Here is a 20,413-nt window from a genome sequence, read left to right as displayed (position 1 = left end):
ATGTATTAAGTTGATTTGAAGTGTTCTGGTTTAGTATTTTCAATAGAGCTGCTTTACCTTTTTTCAGTGCGGATGGAATGGGTCTCCCAGCATCCCCATTTTAATTACATTTTTAAACACAAGACATGTCTGTCCAAAATTTCACTTTGAAGAAAAGGAAAACTATATTTTCTACAGCACTATAGAATTCTTTATTTAGTTACAGTTTTACATAATTAGTAGGCTGCAATTTAAGATAAAAGGCATCTGCAAAAGTGAAAGTGAAATGTAATATACAAATCTCTTGTTTTAGATTAAAAAAGATAAATTCTTAGAATTCTTATTTAATCTAGACATGGTAATCTAGACATCCCATTTTACCTCAAATGCTTGAGAGTAATTTTCATTGAGGCTAAAATATTTTAAATTTCATAACAAAATTCCATCAAATTGAATTGTGTAAGATTTAACAAAATTAAATAAAACATTTTTTTTTTTTTTGAATATTTAGTTTTTTGTTTTTATTTTATAAGATAATTAAATTAAATATAATGGAATTTTATTATGAAATTGAAATGCATAAATCTTAAAATATTTTTTTTTTTTTGTTGAGTGAAGTGTTGAATGTTGTCGAAACAAATGTTGTCAAATAACTGTTATAGCGCTAGTGATATATTGTTTCATAAAAAACACTATTTACATTTCAGTTATAGGGGAGTCTGGCTAGTTGCCACATTTTTTCCTAAGGGTACATTTATTTCTGAAAGTCAGTTTTATTATATAGGTAATTTTTATAGGCTTTTCATCCAAATATAAAATGTAAAACAATTATGAAGCATGGGTAATGTACAAAATAAAAGTGTAATGTACAAAAATGTAAAACCACTTTTTTGGCCAACAAACATTATTATTGATAAATTGTGTTAATTTGTGACATTTAAAACACAATACAACTTGCCCAATAAAAAACACTAATGAAAAATACCTTTTTTCTGAGAAAGCTAATAAAAATATGAATTATGAATTATAGTTAAAATTCACAAAAATCATCTTTTGAATTAGGTGTTTGAAACCAACATCGAAATTCACTGCTAGAGAAAATATTTGTGGAACTGAACTTTTGACTCAAAACCTTATTTTTGATGAGATTTAGCCCTTCCCTGTGTGACACCCAGCCCCAGTCTCCCCTACAGGCTATATACATTTCATAATGCAATAGTGGATTAGATTTATGTATTGATGAATGTGACAGGTACACACAGTAAATATGATCCCTAAACCCACATTTGTTTAGAAAAGAAAAGAAGTAATCGCAATCATTAATCACAGTTAAACATTCTGAAAACATCTTTGCATTCTTACTGTCCGTCCTTATTGACAAAAATATTATGGACTTTTTTTAAAATAAAAATCAAGAGTTTAGGTAAAAATGTATATGCAAGTATAAGAAAAAAAGTGTATATCTTAGGTCGTGCAATTGGTCATAATTTTCACTATTTTAAATCACCAGTAATAAATCATCAGTAGTTCATTTTAAATGGTCCTGCGGTGTGACAAAGTTTGAGTTTTTAAAGTACAAATATTCCAGGTAGTCTTTCAAATAATATTAGATAATAAAATCGGCATGCTTAATTATAAAAGGATTAGCAAAATGCTGTTTAAAATAGTTTTAGTATTATAGCATGTCACACCACTGGGCATTCCAAAAGTATGTCATGTCAACTGCACTGTAAAAAAGCTGTAATTGTTATCTTAAGGTTCAATACTTGATTCAACCCCTGGAATTTATGCTTGTTAGATAAACTTAATATAATCAGGTTAATTCAGTCATATTAAATCAAAATGTATGACTTGAATTAAACCAGTTAATTCAGATGTTACAAATGAAGCACATTTTTTATGTTTCTCAACAAAACATTTTTTTTCAGTGTCTGTTACAAAATGCACAAGGCACAAAATGACTTCAATTTTGTTTTTGTTAAATGGTGGCAGAACTGGGCCATAGTAGATGTGAATCATGGCTCAGTTTCTCATCCCTGCTATAGTGGAAGCTTCAAGACTGACCTAAAAATGACAACAACAAAAAAACAAAAACAAACAAAGGCAAATAAAAAATAAAACACATTTGAGCATGTGAAAAAGAACACGGGCTATAATAAAGAAATATAAACTATTACTTATTATAGTAAACTATGTGTAATTCACCATATTACTCTGACCTATGCCTAAAAGCAAATATGAAATGTAGACCTACTTTATTTAAATTTGTGCCTGTTTCGGTATCTCCTTCCAGATCAGGTTCAGCAGTTTTTCCTGGGTAATATTTATCTATTTAAAAACAAAATGTTATACATTATTCATTGATGTAAGAGCTTGTGAAATTTATTTTACCTCATGACTTTCTCCCATGAGATGTATCAGAATGAGCAAGAGCAGTACATTTCCACCAAACTTTCAGAAAAAGAGACTCAACTTCTGGCTGGGAAAGTGGGAAAGTAAAACAGAAATGATCCCAGGAGAGAAACTATTCCGAGCTGCAAACCATAAACATTCCAGACACACAGACTGGGGTTTTATTCAGACCCAAATTTCTGTGATTAACTAACAGTTGAGACAGAAACAAATAGTATTACAGAGAGTACACTCACTGAGCACTTTATTTACATTCCAGTTCCCACAAAGCTGTTGAATATGATAACAAAGAGACACAATTTAGATTTTGGTTCTTCCGTTAAGTCAAGATCACATTTTTTTCCCCATTCTGATGGTTGATGTGAACATTAACTGAAGCTCCTGTCCTGTATCTTCATGATTTTATGCAAAGCACTGCTACCACACGATTGACTGATTAGATTATCGCATGAATAAGTAGGTGTACAGGTGTTCCAAAGTTCTTAGTGAGTGTATGTTTAACACCATTATTAAGATAAAATCATGAGATTTCAGAAACATACTTAGCATAGGTTGGGTAGAAGCTCGTCTAGCATCTGTGAATAAATTCAGTGCAAATTATGATAACACTACTCACTGTCAGCAACAAAAATAATTATAGATAACTTTGAAAATAACTAAAGTGAAAGTGAAAACACTATTTGTTCCCACTTCACTAAGCCTAGTTGGCCCACTCTAACCTAAACAATAGAACTGTAGTTTCTAATCTTATGAATCATTGTCTGGCAATCTGTGTGTAATAAGCATGTTTCAAAGAAATGGCTCTTGCCTTCATTCCAAATATTAAAATTTGTATTTAATGGAATACAACTGTAAACAATAGTTAATTTGGTTTTTCTTGAACAAATGTTTAGGAATACTCACTCTGAATGCGTTTTCTTCGGCAGAACAGCAGAGCAAACAGAAGACCAGCAGTAAGCGATCCAATGACCATCACACCAGCAACAATGTTTGATGTATTAGAGCCTGATTGCTCCTTTTCAGCACCCTCTGGAGAAACAATATCCACTTTAAACCAATGCTGATTTTCCAAAACTACACAACTATTTACTCAATTATGATTGTGTTCAAAATATCTTTGGTATACAGAGCATATTATGTCAGTTTTAAAAATCTGCTGATTGTTAATATCTATATATCATCACTTTAATGGACTAAATTACATAAGCAAACAAAATACAGTCTATCACTGCCACAAATGAAAGCCTGTGATATGGCCTAGGATTTGATCTATGCTAAATTCCTCCATTCTCTGAAATCTCAATGTACACTATATTGCCAAAAGTATTCGCTCATCTGCCTTTAGACGCATATGAACTTAAGTGACATCCCATTCTTAATCCATAGGGTTTAATATGACGTCGGCCCACCCTTTGCAGCTATAACAGCTTCAACTCTTCTGGGAAGGCTTTCCACAAGGTTTAGGAGTGTGTTTATGGGAATTTTTGACCATTCTTCCAGAAGCGCATTTGTGAGGTCAGACACTGATGTTGGACGAGAAGGCCTGGCTCGCAGTCTTCGCTCTAATTCATCCCAAAGGTGCTCTATCGGGTTGAGGTCAGGACTCTGTGCAGGCCAGTCAAGTTCTTCCACACCAAACTCGCTCATCCATGTCTTTATGGACCTTGCTTTGTGCACTGGTGTGCAGTCATGTTGGAACAGGAAGGGGCCATCCCCAAACTGTTCCCACAATGTTGGGAGCATGGAATTGTCCAAAATCTCTTGGTATGCTGAAGCATTCAGTGTTCCTTTCACTGGAACTAAGGGGCCAAGCCCAGCTCCTGAAAAACAACCCCACACCATAATCCCCCTCCACCAAACTTCACAGTTGGCACAATGCAGTCAGACAAGTACCGTTCTCCTGGCAACCGCCAAACCCAGACTCGTCCATCAGATTGCCAGATGGAGAAGCGTGATTCGTCACTCCAGAGAACGCGTCTCCACTGCTCTAGAGTCCAGTGGCGGCGTGCTTTACACCACTGCATCCGACGCTTTGCATTGCACTTGGTGATGTATGGCTTGGATGCAGCTGCTCAGCCATGGAAACCCATTCCATGAAGTTCTCTACGCACTGTTCTTGAGCTAATCTGAAGGCCACATGAACTTTGGAGGTCTGTAGCGATTGACTCTGCAGAAAGTTGGCGACCTCTGCGCACTATGCGCCTCAGCATCCACTGACCCTGCTCTGTCATTTTACGTGGCCTACCACTTCTTGGCTGAGTTGCTGTCATTCCCAATCGCTTCCACTTTCTTAAAATACCACTGACAGCTGACTGTGGAATATTTAGTAGCGAGGAAATTTCACGACTGGACTTGTTGCACAGGTGGCATCCTATCACAGTACCACGCTGGAATTCACTGTGCTCCTGAGAGTGGCCCATTCTTTCACAAATGTTTGTAGAAGCAGTCTGCATGCCTAGGTGCTTCATTTTATACACCTGTGGCCATGGAAGTGATTGGAATACCTGAATTCAATTATTTGGATGGGTGAGCGAATACTTTTGGCAATATAGTGTATGTTGTCTCAAAAAAATATACTTATTATGTCTTCACTTCACACATATCTTTTCAGTGAAGACACAATTTTGAAAACTCTTCACAGAGTATCATCACAAACTGTTTGCTATCTTAAAGGAATGTTCCGGGTTCAATACAAGTTAAGCTCAATCGACAGCATTTGTGGCATAATGTTGAGTACCACAAAAATAAGTTTTGACTTGTCCCTCCTTTTCTTTAAAAAAAGCATAAATCTAGATTCCAGTGAGGCACTTACAATGCAAGTGAATGGGGCCAATTTTTTAACATTACAATACTCACTTTTGCAAAGGTATAGCCACAAGACATACACAATATGCATGTAAACATGATTTTAGTGTGATAAAATCAGTTACTAACCTTTTCTGAGTAAAGTTATAGCCAATTTTACAACTTCGTTGCCATGACGATGTAATGTCAACAACCCCTAAAACCCTAAAATGATTGTAAAAATTACAATTCAAACCACTTTACAGCTCAAGATTTAACAGAAGAATTAATGATTTTATCAAATTATAGGCTTCACATTTTTGTGTTTGAACCCTCCAAAAATTGGCCACATTCACTTTCATTGTCCCCATTCACTATCATTGTAAGTGCCTCACTGTAACCTCGATTTTTGCTTCTTTTTCCGCATTTCAGCACACATCTCGTTGTGTGATTTTGTCACAATGTAATATAGGCTTTGAAAGAGGCTTTTATTGAAGGAGATGCCAATAAAAATCTATATTGGACCTGACAATAAACCTGCAGCCAATATCTGAGCACCAGAGCTGTTGCTCATTTCACATGTGAAACATAAAATATATAATATGACCCCTTTAAATAATCGTTCAGCTAACTGGTAGAAATTGGTCAGGAAAGTTAGCTTAGTTACGTTTGAGCATGATCTGAAATGTCGTTTCTCCTTCCTTGACACATTTGCTGTTGAGGACAACACATCTAAATGGCGCCAGACTGGAGTCAATAGACTTGAAAGTCAGTTTGCTAGATAAAGCCACAGATTTTGAGCCATTTGTGTCCTTGATGGCTTTTGTCAGGATTGAATTAATGGTCCAATTTGTTCCAGATTGGTCAAACCAATGAATGGTCCCTGCTGGGTAGCCTTCAGTAGCATTGCAGTAAAGGTCAACAGGTCCTCCGTCTGTTACATTTACAGGCCATGAACTTGTAAGTGGATCTCTGTACTTGGCTTTATGGAGAGAGAAAAACACTCCAGTTACATAATAAGAAAATTAGAGGGCATTATGTAAGTATACTGTACTGTATATCTGAAACAAAAATGGCTTAGTGTTTCAATTAGGCTCAGATTGAAAGTAAAACAGAGCTTTGAAAGGTTAACATTAGTATACATATGAGTGTGTGGATAGTAAATAAAACTGAAACAGAAAAATGAATATAAAAGACTGAAGTTTGTATAAAGTTAATGTTGATATAAAGTTTGATGTTTTCAGAACAAAATACAAAAGACTGTATTTTCATTCCTTTATTACCTACAATAAAATATTCAAAAACAACTCAAATATGAAATTATATGAATGCAGTTCCACTTGTGGCAATACAATGTGTGTCTGTATGGAGATATCTAGTATAAATGAAAAGTCTAACAAAATCAGTCTCACCTGTGACACTGATTCTAAGTTTTGCCGTTTTTTCACCAATGTTTGTTGCAACATAGTACTCATATTCACCCTCATCAGAAAATATTGTGTCAGAGAGTTGCAGTGATAGATCCTTTCCTTGGTTTACTAGACTAAAGCGTGGGTCTCCTGCTGGTGTTTCTTTTATTATATGTTGAAAAACTGGATTATCCTGTTTCACATTTTTCAAGGCAACACCAACAACTTCGAAATCACCACTGTATTTGATATGGCATCTAATAACTGTGGGCTGACCAACAATTCCAACTGTAGGCTGACATTCCAGTTCCCACAAAGCTGTTGAATATGATAACAAAGAGACACAATTTAGATTTTGGTTCTTCCGTTAAGTCAAGACACACTATTGACCAATATACATACAGTGAATTAAACTGTTCTTAGCACAATAAACAACCTTTATCTCAATAAGAACACAAACATAAAATGAATACATGACAACATAATAAAGGTGACATATATAATGGGTAGTTCAATTTCTTGACTTTCAGCAATAAAAAAAAAAAAAAAAAAATTAATAATTACTGTATATTAATGTACGCACCTTTGGTGTGAACCACAGTAGGGATTAGACAAACTACAGCAAGGACCACAACGATCATTGAAGCCATGTTTGCTCTGAGATGAAGAGTCAAGAAGAGAATTTATAGTAAAAAACTGGTGTTAGTTGGTGTAAGACGTGTAAAGCATTATTTTAACAAATCAAATACTTTCACAGATACAGCATATGTATTTTACTGGCACAAATACCCTTCTAATTAAGGCTTAAAATGAATAATTTATTACATTTGGTCAGGGGTGGAAAGAGTACTGAAAAATCACTCAAGTAGAAGTACTCTTACTTCCAAAAAAAAGTAGTGTGAGTAGACTCTCCTAAAAACTACTCAAGTAAGAGTAAAAGAGTAGCCCATTTAAAAGTACTCATGAGTAGTGAGTATTAAGTACTGAGAAAACCTATGCCCCATTATAATGAACACTGCATGCCAACTTTTAAAATACATCACATATCTATGATAAACACTACATGAATCTGATTCCAAAAAATAAAAGGGAGACATGATAACAGAAATGAAAAGATTAAAAAGTTATTTTCAATACACTGATCACCATTTTAAATCGTAATGTATGAAACAATTACATTAAAATCAGTTTATGTGTAGTCTAAATTTCCCTTAATGCCAGCAGAGCGTTATTGTTGTGCGTAAAACATGTTCAAAACAATGAAAGGAATGCAAAAAAAAAATGCTAAATAAGCAGGATCACTTGGCACGTCATGTCCTGCACAATAGAGGAGGTAGAGCAGGCATGGGAAAAGTTGTTTGGTACAGGGGCTACATCACGCTTAAAAAGGAATAATTCACCCAAAAATTTAAATTATCTCATCATTTACTCACCCTCATGCCATCCTGGATGTGTATGACTTTCTTTCTTCTGCAGAACACAAATTAAGATTTTTAGAAGAATATCTCCGCTCTTTTGGTCCATACAATGAAAGTGAATCGGTGCTAAAATATTGAAGCTCCACAAATAAAAAAAATCAGCATAAAAATTGTCTAATCCATGTGCCTCCAGTGGTTAAATCCCTGTCTTCAGAAGTGATTTGATAGATGTGGTGAGAAACAGATCAATATTTAATTCCTTTTTTACTATTAATTCTCCTCCCTGCTCAGTCAATCTCCACTTTAAATTTCACATTGTTCTTCTTGTGTTTTTGGTGATTCACATTCTTCATGCATATTGCCACCTACTGGGCAGAGAGAAGAATTTCTAGCAAAAAAGGACTTAAATATTGATCTGTTTCTCACCCACACCTATCATATCAATTCTGAAGTCATGGATTAAACCACTGGAGTTGTATGTATTACTTTTATGCTGCTTTTATGTGCTTTTTGGAGCATCAACATTTTGACACCCCTTCACTTACATTGAATGGACCTACAGAGCTGAAATATTGTTCTAAAAATCTTAATTTGTGTTCTTCTGAAGAAAGAAATTCATACACATCTGGGATGGCATGAGGGTGAGTAAATGATAAGAGAATTTTCATTTTTGTGTGAATTATTTTTTTTTAAGTAGTACATGGGGGGCCACATTGTCCTTCTTTTGAGATACAATGTTCAACATTGATTTATGTTGAACATTGTATCTTTTAAGCCCAGAAATAGTTGTTCTCATTCTCACGCATGATGCACAATTTTCTGAAGTTTGTGACTGGTGGAATGTTCTGCCTGAAGTACTGCTCTACAAGGGTTGATACTTTTCTATCTTTATAAAGGTATAATTATAAATAATTTTATTGTAAGGGGGTTCAGTGGAAAGGAGGAGGCGAGAAGCAGCTTTCCTGGTTCAGGTAAGGATTTATTTTTCTCTTTGCAATATTCACTAAGTTGAACTTTAATCACACACCGCTTCACCAAAATAAAACTCTCATCATAACAAAAACTCTTGCTTCTTGTTCGGTTCTGTGGTGCCCAGGCTCTCTCTCTCTTTTCTACTTGCGGTGTGGCTCTATTTATCCGCTCTCCCCGTGCTTACTGGAATTAGAGACAGGTGTTAGACATAATTTAGCTCAGGTGTAAGCGCCCTTACTGCTTTCTCTCTCTCCGGAGAGATGCTTGACCACGCCCCCGCTGCCACATTTATCATCTCTACTTTCCTGGTAATTTATTATACAAATTAACACTATATCTGGGGTTGGTATTATTAAAAAATAAACAATATTTAAAAAATATTATTATTAAAAATGTCACTGTTTTATTCTATTACATTAATACTTTTAAAGCTACTCAAGTTATTCAGCCAAAAGTAGTGAGTGGTTTTCTCGTTTCCTTGTTAATGTTGTTTGATTAATAGCCTTTTTATGACATAGGCCTACTAGACAGTGCTCAATTCGGTTACACTTCAAGTCCAACATTTTGATGCAAATACGCTATTTGTCCCACTGTTTAAGTTCACTTTAGACATAAACGACTGCGTTTACATTAAATCCTTACCAAGACGGGCACTGGTGGAATTATGAAGTGTATTTGACCGTTTAGGCGCGAACACACTTTAGCGCCTGTCAATCAAACAGCACGCAGCTACAGACGTCAGGAAATAAAAAGTACGTTTTTTATATTTCAACTAGATCAACCAACCAGTGGTGCTCTTGCTATCGCAATCGTTTTAATGAACACCCCTGTTCTAGATGTATAACATAGGCTAAATTTAGAAAATTACTCAAAAGTTTGATCGAGGACAACTCTCTTTTTTCTGATAAACATCTAGATCATTTTATTGCCCAACCCTGTTGATAACATTGCATTAATCTCTCACAGCAGCCCAATAATCTCAGTGATAGATAGCTAAATTACAGAATTTAGTAAGTAGAAATATTAAATTTACCTCAATATGTTTCTTCAAATTAGAGGCAGGATTAATGCTGATATCTGGCTTGAGCAAGTTAAACTCATGACACAGTCAAGCAATTGGCCTTTTTCACTGCGAAAAGCCCTTTCAGGTTTGCTGTGATGTTCAGGTGTAAACTGTGCTTGAGCCATCCATAACAGTTTGCGCCAGATCTACAGCTGCCATTCAAGTTTTTTAAGTGTGATTTGATTGGATGGGAGTCACGAGACGCTCCCTAGCCAATTATGTTGATAGATAAAAATTAAATCAGGACAGGGAAGTAGCAAACACAGACGGTGGGAAAATAGCGCAGTAAAAGTACAGTTACAGCACTTAAAATGTACTCAAGTAAAATTATACAAATTAAAGTACAATTCCTGGGAAAAACTACTTAATTACAGTAATGTGAGTATTTGTAATTCGTTACTTTACATCCCTGCATTTGGTATATTAACTGTTATAGTGGAAGGCAGCACTTCCTACAAAGCCCTGCTCACACTGACAGTGATTACATCACTGGAGAGTCTCTGTGCTGTTGGTTTCAAGTAGGTGTTCCTGATATAGTAGCCGAAAGCAGTATCCAATTCTATCAGGGGGGTGAATCATGGTCTGCATTTTCAGTGATAGTCGGTGCATGGCATTGCTGCTCATTTGCATTAAACTGAACTGCTTAACTTCGTTGCATTGCCAATGGTCGCTGAGATTCATGTCACCCCAAATCACTAACTCGCATTAACTGAACAGCTATGTTCGGAACAGCGTGTACTGCTGAAGACAATTTACAGGCAAAGCATTTTTTCTCTTCAGAGGGGCTTGACATACTACAAGACCTGCAGCAATATTTATTTTAGAGGTCAAACCCTACCCACTATAAGCCACAGAACAATGGGTCTCATTCACGAGCTCTGCGTACCCACATTTGTACATAAAACCAGTGCGTGAACATTTTCACACAAAAGACATGATTCATAATGATTTATAAGTTTGTACTTAAATGCATTCTATATTTACTAACCATGCCATTTCTCCTAATCATTTCTTTACAGATGGACGGCAATCTCCTCCTTATAATGTCTCTGATTGCATGCATTAGAACTATGGGGTGCTGTCCTCAACATTGTTACTGTTTCCTCTGCCTTACTATTCTAAATGTTTGTTCACACGGCCCCAACAAACTTCCATTTCCAACAGCTATTGGATCTGTGGGTTAACCCTTGTGCTGTCTCAAAAAGTTTCACTTAATTTGGTGTTCTCGGCCTATTAAAAATTTGCTTATAAATCTCTCATTGTGCTATATTATCACCAAAAATTGGATTAGATCTTTTTGTCAACTTGTTTTTTATTTTTTTAGCACAACTTTTGTATTTCTGTTTGGAACTTACTGATCGTAGGCCTCCTTTACCTGAGCTTATGCACCTCATTTTTGAAGGGAAAAAAAGCATTATTTGTGGATAATTTTGGCAATATTAAATACAATCTGAAAACATGCTGTACTATTTATCAAACTAGTATGCTTTAATGTTTAAACAGGAAGTTTGTTTTGAAACACTTTTATTTAGTAAATAATTGCACAAAGTCACTCTTGTGGTGTTCCCGGTCAAAAATGTCAGGCCTATTAAAATTGCTTATAAATCTCTCATTATGCTATATTATCAACAAATACTGGATTAGAACTTTTTGTCAACTTGTTTTCTTTCAATTAGGACAGGTTTTGTATTTCTTTTTGGAACTTATTGATCACAGGCCTCATTGACCTGAGCTTATGCACCTCAGTTTTTGAATGAAAAAAGCATTCTTTATGGGTTATTTTTACTGAATTAAATACCATAAGAAAACATCTGTGCTATAAAAATTATACACTAGTTTGTTTTAATGTTTCACAGGGAAGTTTGTTTTGAAGCACTTTTATTTTGTAAAAAATGGCAGAAAGTCACAATTGTCCTGTTCCTGGTCAAAAATGACTGGCCATTGAAAATGAATGAGGAAGATCACAAAAAACTATACTTTTATTTTGAAATGAACCAGGACAAGTGGTCTAATGTCATGATCAAGGATGTGATCAAGAGCCTCATGCACAGAGAACCACATGGCCATTGTGTTGCCACAAAATGAATGATGAGCAAGGTCCAATGAGGCTGTATATACCTTAGCTGTGGGAAAGCTTCTGTATATGCACCGATCTGCCACAACATTAAAACCACCTGCCTAATATTGTGTAGGTCCCTCTCGTGGGCCAAAAACAAAACAAACAAAAAATCCAGTGAGGGGCAGTTATGCGGATGGAAATGCGTTGATGATGAGAGAGATCCACAGAGAATGAATGGCCAGACTAGTTCAAACTACGAAGTCTATGGTAACTCAGACAAATGTTCTGTACAATTGTGGTGAAAAGAATAGCATCTATGAGTTGGCACTGTTTTGGCGGCACGAGAGGGACCTACACAATATTAGGCAGGTGGTTTTAATGTTGTGGCTAATTGGTGTATGTAAACATTAGCTGCGTTTCCACTATCAGTCCAAATGAGGGCGTGCTAGTGCATGCCAGAGCCAGTTGCATTCCCTCTGTCATTTCTGGGGCTTCATCGTGCCTCCTCTGGGCTTTTTCTGGGCTAACAGCCAATGACCTTTGACCCGCCGATTTCCCTTGGGCCAAACAAGGCCAACATGGGATTGAGGCGGGTACAATGTCGAAGGCGGAGTTTCGACAAACTTTTCTGGATATGTATTGGGATATTACAATGGTACAGATTCAGGAAAAAAAAATGCGGGCACAGAACAAATTAGTTAAAATGCATAATGGACAAAGCGGTGCCCAAATAAATTACTTTAAATGGTTCAGTGAACCTGCGAAGGCGTGAAAATGTGCAAAGTAAATGAACAAGTTATAAGATTAAGAAACATTGATGACATTTATTTTGAAATTCTCCACAGTCAAATGGTTTCTACTGCATACATACTCAAGACAAGGTGCAACGCGCCAGGACCTGATCATTTAACATACAAATCACAATGACGGTGAAAATTAAAAACAACCTAGTAAGTATAAATTGAGCTTTGAATAATCACTAAAAGACAAATAACTGAAAGTTACATCAAATAAAATAACAGCAGTATATCTCAAATCGGCAAGAAGTAAAGCTAAGCAGTACACACTTAGTACACTCTGCGTAATTTATTCATAATGCAAAACATTGCTGGGAACTTGAGTGCAGCTTCTTTTCACAGTATTATTAGACACAGGTCGCACACCTTGCTGAATAATGCGCACGCCTGACAGAAACGCAGGAAATAAGTTATGAAAAATATTGTGTCTTTTAGGCTTATTTTGTGTAAAGGATAGCAGAAACAGCGCTTGACAAATCATTAGGGCTTTTCACGTTTTCTAAAGAATAATCTGCGGGGGAAGGAATTCATACACTGCTGATATAAAGACGCAAAAAGATCACATATGGTGACCATATGAGCAATTAATCTGCAAAGTTCTCTGCTCTCCAAGAGGAATGTGTTTATTCTTTACATTTGTTTACAAATATATATTTCGAGGTGTTGTGTTTATAGGCCCTATTTAAAATATGTACACTACCGGACAAAAGTTTTGAAACACTTACTCATTCTTTATTATAATTTTTTTTCTTCACATTTAGAATAATAGTAAAGTCATCAAAACTATGGAATAACATAAATGGAACTATGGGAATTATGTTGTGACTAAACAAAATCCAAAATAAATCAAAACTGTGTTATATTTTAGCATCTTCAAAGTAGTCACCTAATGCAAACCTTGTTGTAAAATGTTACCCAGTAATAATCATACTTGCAGTTTCCATGACCTCATATTAATTGAGACATTGGTTTATTTGTACTTCTAGAAAAAAGTTGAAAGGTGATCAAAATAAGGCAATAAAATGGTGACTTGTCACGGCACCTAAAATACATATATTACCTTATTCATGCATGTACATTTTAATCTAACATCTTCATGTTGGGAAAAAAGCTATTGGACACGTGTGTGTGTGTGTGTGTGTGTGTGTGTGTGTGTGTGTGTGTGTGTGTGTGATAATGTTGGATGGATGTTGGATGCAGTTCAGGGTAGGATAAAGTTAAAGATAGAGTCTCTGTGGGAAAAAAAGCATATAATACTCAAAGAGTTTGTGCGTGTACGTGTGCATGTGTGTGTGTACAGGTCCGAGGCCTTTATGTTTGCAAGCACACATGCATATATGTGCTCATTTAATGGGTGAACATGCTCCTGAACACTACATTTTTCTCTTATTTTTGATCTCCCCCATTCATTTTCAATGGAAACGGAGTGTGACTTTGTGCCATTTTGTACAAAATAAAAGCATTTCAAAACAAACTTCCAGGTAAAACATTAAAGGGGGAATCCTCTTCAGGTCACAATGACTGGAAGACAACATGAGGGTTAAAGGGACAGTTCACCCAAAAATAACAATTCTCTCATCATTTACTCACCATCATGCCATCCCAGATGTGTATGACTTTCTTTCTTCAGCAGAACACAAACAAAGATTTTTTTGAAAAATATCTCTACTCTGTTGGTCCTTACAAAGTCAAAGCATTTATTGTCATATGTACAAAGCACAATGTACCAAGTACAATGAAATTCTTACTTGGGTGCTTCTCACAGACTGACAACATAAAATGTGCATTATCCACAAAAAGACAATGGGTGAACATATTCACACAGAGGACAAACCTAACTATACATAAATTTTATTAAGTGTATAAGTGAATCTAGTGCTGTGTTTAAAAATAAGAAAATATATTTATATATATATATTTACATGTATATATTATACAATATGTAACACTTCACATATTTGAGTAGCAGCATTATGTTAAATGTAGCAGCAATATGGTAGTACATTGTACAAAGTACAAAGAAAAGCATTTGTGTGGGGTAGTTGGAGTCCTGCATAATGCTTTCAACTTTCCTGAGACAGCGTTTTGGAGTAGATGTCCTGGATTGATGAAAGATGTGTGCCTGTGATCAGTTGAGATGTTTTCACCACCCTCTGCAGAGCATTCTTGTCCTGTGCTGAGCAGTTGGCATACCAGGATGTAATGCCCCCTGTGAGGATGGATTCAACAGCGCACTTGTAGAAACTGGTCATAACTGTGAAACTTAAACTTTCACTTTCAGATGAGAAAGTGAAACTAAACAGGCACCACATATCACTTTCAGATGTAAAAGTGGAAGTGGAGATTTAGAGTAAAAAGGACTTACATTTGTATCTGTTTCTCACCCACACCTAATATATCGCTTCTGAAGATATGAATTTAAACACTGGAGTCATTTGAGTTACTTTTATGTTTCCTTTATGTGATTTATGGAGCTACAAATGTCTGATCACCATTCACTTGCATTGTAAGGACCAACAGAGCAGAGCTATTCTTCTATAAATCTTTGTTTCGGTTTAGCTGAAGAAGAAAGTCATACATATCTGGGATGGAATGAGGGTGAGTAAATTATGAGAGAATTTTCATTTTTGGGTGAATTATCCCTTTAAACCTGAAATGTGTCATTTCTGCGCTACTGTGTCACCAAATGGAATTCAAGAAAACTCCTGACATTCCATTAATTGTACAAAACAGAGAGTCCAGTCCCAATCTCACACCATTGATTGAACCCAGGGCTGTCCTTAGGGCAGTGCAACTGCGTTTCGGGGTGGCCCCACGGCGATTGTGCCCCACATTCGACCTTTGCTTGGGATGGCCCTGGTTGAACCAATGTTGCTGAAGTGTACTTCAAACAAACAGATTTAATAGCACCATAAAGCCTCAGTGTACACATTTTGAATCAGAATCAGAATGAGCTTTATTGCCAAGTATGCTTACACATACAAGGAATTTGTCTTGGTGACAGAAGCCTCCAGTGCACAAACAATACAACAACAAGACAGATATAATAAAACAAAAATAGAAAAAAATTAAGTTAATAGAAAATATAAGTATATATAGAAATACAGGATACGATTATATATATATATATATATACACGTATGTACAAATACAAATCTGTTATAAACAGGTAGTGCAAGGGAATTTATGGCAGAAGAGGTAGGGTATGTTGGATAAATATAAATAGACTAAGCTGTGTATTGCACATACTTATTGCTCATTGGGGCAGTTTTAACTGTTCATGAGATGATAGCCTGAGGGAAAAAACTGTTCTTGTGCCTGATGGTTCTAGTGCTCAGTGCTCTGTAGAGACCGCGGCCTGTGGACACATTTTTTTGTTTGCTGTTTACAGAGGCTAGAGCTGTCACAGAGACAGGTGAGATATCTCACAACACTTATTTCAGTGATATCTTTCAGGAAGTAGGACATTTTTTTGGATACCTTTATATGACATTTTTTTAGCTTGGTTTCCCAGCATTTTAAATCCAACTGAGAACTTTAGAACATTTGAGTTGTTGGGAAGTGTGAACTAGCCCATATGACCAGAATATGATAAGTTTCCCCTTTTGATCCTTGGTTCGTCCAAAGGTTTCTTTCATCCAGGGACCTTTCCTTGCTACTGTCACTTTTTTCTAAAATGGGATATGCTGTAAGTCTAACTCTGAAAACTAGTGTTTAAGATTATAAAATGGTTTGAAGTTTCATTTAATCTAATATTTTTCCTCTATTACTCTGTCATCCAGGGACTAAAACAAAAGGTTTTTTTATTTCGGTACATTCTGAGCAAAAACTGTATTTTTTGGTTCCGTTTCAAAGATCCATAGCCTCCTTTCCAAATGGTTACCGGTTAGAACGAAATAAAAGAATGATTAATAACATTCTTTTTAAAATGACAGTACTCTGTGCTAAGGGGTGGTGATATACCAATTGCAGCATTGCCAGATCTCGCAAGAGAGGCAAGCAATCTGGTCTGGAAAAACAAGCTCAAAAATAAGCCACTTAAATAAATAAATTTTTTTTTTTAATTTATTTTTTAATTGTTTTATGATTTATCACAATAGAAATCATAACAAGCATACAGAAAATACAGGGGGGGAAAAGAGTTAAGTAAAATTTTTATTAAAGATCTGCTTCTGAGTCAAAACCCGGCAGCATCAAATCTGTATTAATGCATCATATCTAATAATAATTCAGTGAAGACTTGGAAACATCTGAGAAAAGTACTTTTTACAACTACGTAATTATGTTTTCCTTGTATCTGAATTAGCTGTGCATGTATATGTAGTAATTACACATAGTTGTTAAAAAGGTTTTCATTCACAAAATACTACATGCACAACAGACAATTAGACAAAGAAATGTGTGTTTCCTTCAGGTTCAAAGCAGATGTTTAATTTTTTCAGGCAACATGAAGTGGTGTAGTTTCAAAAATATACTGTGATAATCCCTTTGGCCTTTAGTTTTATGAAAAAATTATCGGAACAAAATTAACCGGTTATAACTGGTTTCCAGCATTTAAAAAATAACGGTTTCACTCCAGAACAATTGAAATCAATTTGTTTTGGTTTTCGGTTATGTTCTGCTAAATATTTCGTTCGTTTTCGTTTTTCGTTTCTTGAACCGTTTTTAGTCCCTACTGTCATCTCTGCCAAGGGAAATTTAAATCACCATTACATTACCTTCACTTATTTCCTGATACACTTTGCAAGAATCTGTCATTCCTGACTTTCATCTGCTGGTGTCATGGCAGAAGCTGCATTGAGTCAGCTCAGAAGGTTAGCAAACAAGGTCAGTTGCACCGATTTATTTCGCCATTGTAGAACTAATACATTGAACCATATCTGCTTCCTCTTGAAATGTGACCAGCCAGTCAAGTTTCAATAGCTGACTACAGTCACACAGGGAAATAGCTCTGCATTAATATGCTGCGCATAATACTCGATTATTTGTGCGGGGGTTTTGTGTGTGTGTGTGTGTGTGTGTGTGTGTATCAAAAAGGTTAATATATATATATATATATATATATATATATATATATATATATATATATATATATATATATATATATATATATTTCTAAAAAGGTCCCACTAAACATGTCTTTAGAAAACTTTAATTCGGAATTACTGTAAAACCTCAGAAAGACATTCTAAAGCACGAAGTAGAATCTAGATAAATACAAAAAAAAATCTCATAATTGATCACTGTATTTAATTATTTGCTGACTACTGTTGAAGTGCTGTGGCATACGAGTCATTTAACGAACAAACAGCTTTTGTTCTTTGAAATATTTCCGTGTAGGCTATTAAACGCGACGACAGAAACGATCCTTCCAAATATTCCACGCATGTTTAGAGCCACAGCTCACAATAAATAAGAATAATAGCGGTATAAACATTCCATGAATGTTCTCAAATCTTCCTGCTGTCTTTTTTTGTTTTTTACGCTTCAGATATTTTGAGCGGTCTTTTGACCTCAATACTGCGTAAACCTCTGTATGACATTGTACTTCATCATATATTTAAATATGGCAACAGAAAATCACACTGAGATGAAAACATGAAACAAAACTTACAGTGTAAATCCCCTTCAAGTGTACGATGAGAGGACATGGCGGTCTGAGTAATAAGCTTCAGGCTTTAGGGAAAGTTACAGTATCTCGTGAATTGCTTTCACTTTCAATATGACCGGATTTTAGCCACACCTAACCTTTTGCATTGGCCAGTACAACAAACACTTTTTCTTCTAATGTAAACACACCTGTTAGTAAAAAGCTCTTCAATAACATCCCATTGTACTATTAAACATAAAATCAAATCATATAAAAAATAAGTAGATTCCAAGTCACATACTGTGACTTGTGCATGTCTTGTTTTTATTGGTTGTGGCAGGAGCAAACACAAACACGTAATGCAGCTAAATACATGAACATCTCTTTATGTATTTGTATGTTTGTCTTATTTTATGTTCATGTCAAGGCCTTACATTAATACAGAGGTAATGGATTATTGATTTGTAAATACAAATGCCTTTTATAAAATGTTGGGGGTAGTGGTTCAAAATGTATATATTTAACTAAATTTAGTTCTAAAGAGTTCACAATGCCTTCATAGAGAGATGATCTATGGCCAAATGAAATATAAAGTCAAATGGCTAAGAAGAGCCAGAAATGGCTTTTCAAATGTGAATTCAATGGTGCCTGAGGTCTTTGGTCTCATATCCTCTATGTGAGTATGTTGCTAACCATTCTCTGTTTTTCATTACAAGCTTGGAGAACGTACTTTACCCAGGGGAGTATAACATGACTGCTGCACCTAGATGGGTGGCGTGACAATGAGAAATATTGAATTGTATATTTCCAGACCGATGGTTTGTTCTGTACCCTCATGAAGATGGAAGAAAAATCTCAAAGTAATTTCTACAATGCCACTATTGACTGCTTTGATCAATCTTGTGTCAGCAGCGAGCAAGTAAGTGAGTGTAATTAAATACAAATCAATAATTCCATAACAAATAGCACATGGACTTGAGAAACAGACACAACAGAATTAACTGGGGAGCATTTGTAAAGCTAAACATTTGGGAAACTTCATCAACAATTCAGCACAGTAATGAAAGGTATGAGAGGAAAATAACACACACAAAAAATGTCTGAAACATAGAATAACTCAGACTATGCATGAACTATCAGGCCCTAACCACCATATTTAATGAAGCTGCTGACATAAAATATTAAAAACATGTTTTTTAACTTACTAAAATGATCTTGAGAACTGCATTGGCAAATTTGGTCAGCTCTAAAACAGTATTTTCTTGCAATTAGGACAGTGAACATTATTTGTAGTATGACCACTTAAGTAATTGAGCTGAAATTCAGAATTCTAAGCATAACATTGTGCACTGCACTCTACCAGATTTATAAGCACAGATGGAAATCAATACAAAGAATCACATGCTATTTTATGATATTGATTGTCACTGAACATATGGGATATCATAAATAAATATGAAATATTAACAATATTCCAATTGCCCTTGGAATACCTGATCTACACTTAAACATGAACTTGACTCCAATAAGAGTTTCAGTTACATTTCTTAAATGGTAAAACTGTGCAGACCTACAATGAATAAGCTTTTTAATGATATAATAACATTTATAATCTATACACTGAAAAAAATGTGCTGCACATCGGCTGCACATGAATGAATTAAGTTACAATATACCTATTTTTTCCTCTTGGTTAAGCTGATAAATTTTTTGTCAAAAAAACATTATTTGTTCATGTAATTTCAACATAATGGATTAGTGTTATTTTTAAATGACCAAATTAAGTAGCCTTACAATTGATTTGATGTGTCTTTAACATGATTCTTTTCTACAGTTTTACATATTTTCGTTTCACATTAATGTTTAATGTTATGCTAGTTTGCAGAGGTGGGTAGTAACGTGCTACATTTACTCTGTTACATTTACTTTT

The 20,413-nt window shown here is 35.2% G+C and overlaps 1 protein-coding gene across 4 annotated transcripts; it reads right to left on the bottom strand.

Annotated features, from left to right (window-relative positions):
• Positions 1-204: 204 nt before the first annotated feature.
• Positions 205-18,655, bottom strand: LOC127446454 (uncharacterized). Of its 4 annotated transcripts, XM_051707374.1 has the most exons (9): positions 18,508-18,598; positions 14,484-15,102; positions 7,168-7,241; positions 6,588-6,902; positions 5,843-6,157; positions 3,295-3,420; positions 2,934-2,966; positions 2,234-2,307; positions 205-2,043 (listed from the first exon to the last, which is right to left on the bottom strand). In XM_051707374.1, exons 3-9 carry the CDS (start codon positions 7,232-7,234, stop codon positions 2,002-2,004), a joined length of 972 nt encoding a protein of 323 aa, XP_051563334.1. In that variant the 5' UTR covers positions 7,235-7,241; positions 14,484-15,102; positions 18,508-18,598; the 3' UTR covers positions 205-2,001. The 4 variants fall into 4 exon arrangements, with proteins under 4 accessions (XP_051563334.1, XP_051563332.1, XP_051563335.1 ...); XM_051707372.1 differs by lacking the exons at positions 14,484-15,102; positions 18,508-18,598 and adding an exon at positions 16,143-16,242; XM_051707373.1 differs by lacking the exon at positions 14,484-15,102 and having other exon boundaries at positions 207-2,043; positions 18,508-18,655.
• Between the last annotated feature and the right edge of the window lie 1,758 nt (positions 18,656-20,413).

This window comes from Myxocyprinus asiaticus, chromosome 9 (genome assembly GCF_019703515.2).
Source record: "Myxocyprinus asiaticus isolate MX2 ecotype Aquarium Trade chromosome 9, UBuf_Myxa_2, whole genome shotgun sequence".
NCBI lineage: Eukaryota > Metazoa > Chordata > Actinopteri > Cypriniformes > Catostomidae > Myxocyprinus > Myxocyprinus asiaticus.
This window is presented reverse-complemented; position numbering and strand designations above follow the sequence as displayed.

Bases quoted from the DNA above. Each gene is read 5' to 3' on its own strand.
- LOC127446454 (XM_051707372.1), bottom strand. The intron at 6,158-6,587 runs GTGAGACTGATT...CTCTCCATAAAG, and splicing joins ACTTAGAATCAGTGTCACAG to CCAAGTACAGAGATCCACTT. The intron at 2,044-2,233 runs GTAGGTCTACAT...TGTCATTTTTAG, and splicing joins CAGGCACAAATTTAAATAAA to GTCAGTCTTGAAGCTTCCAC.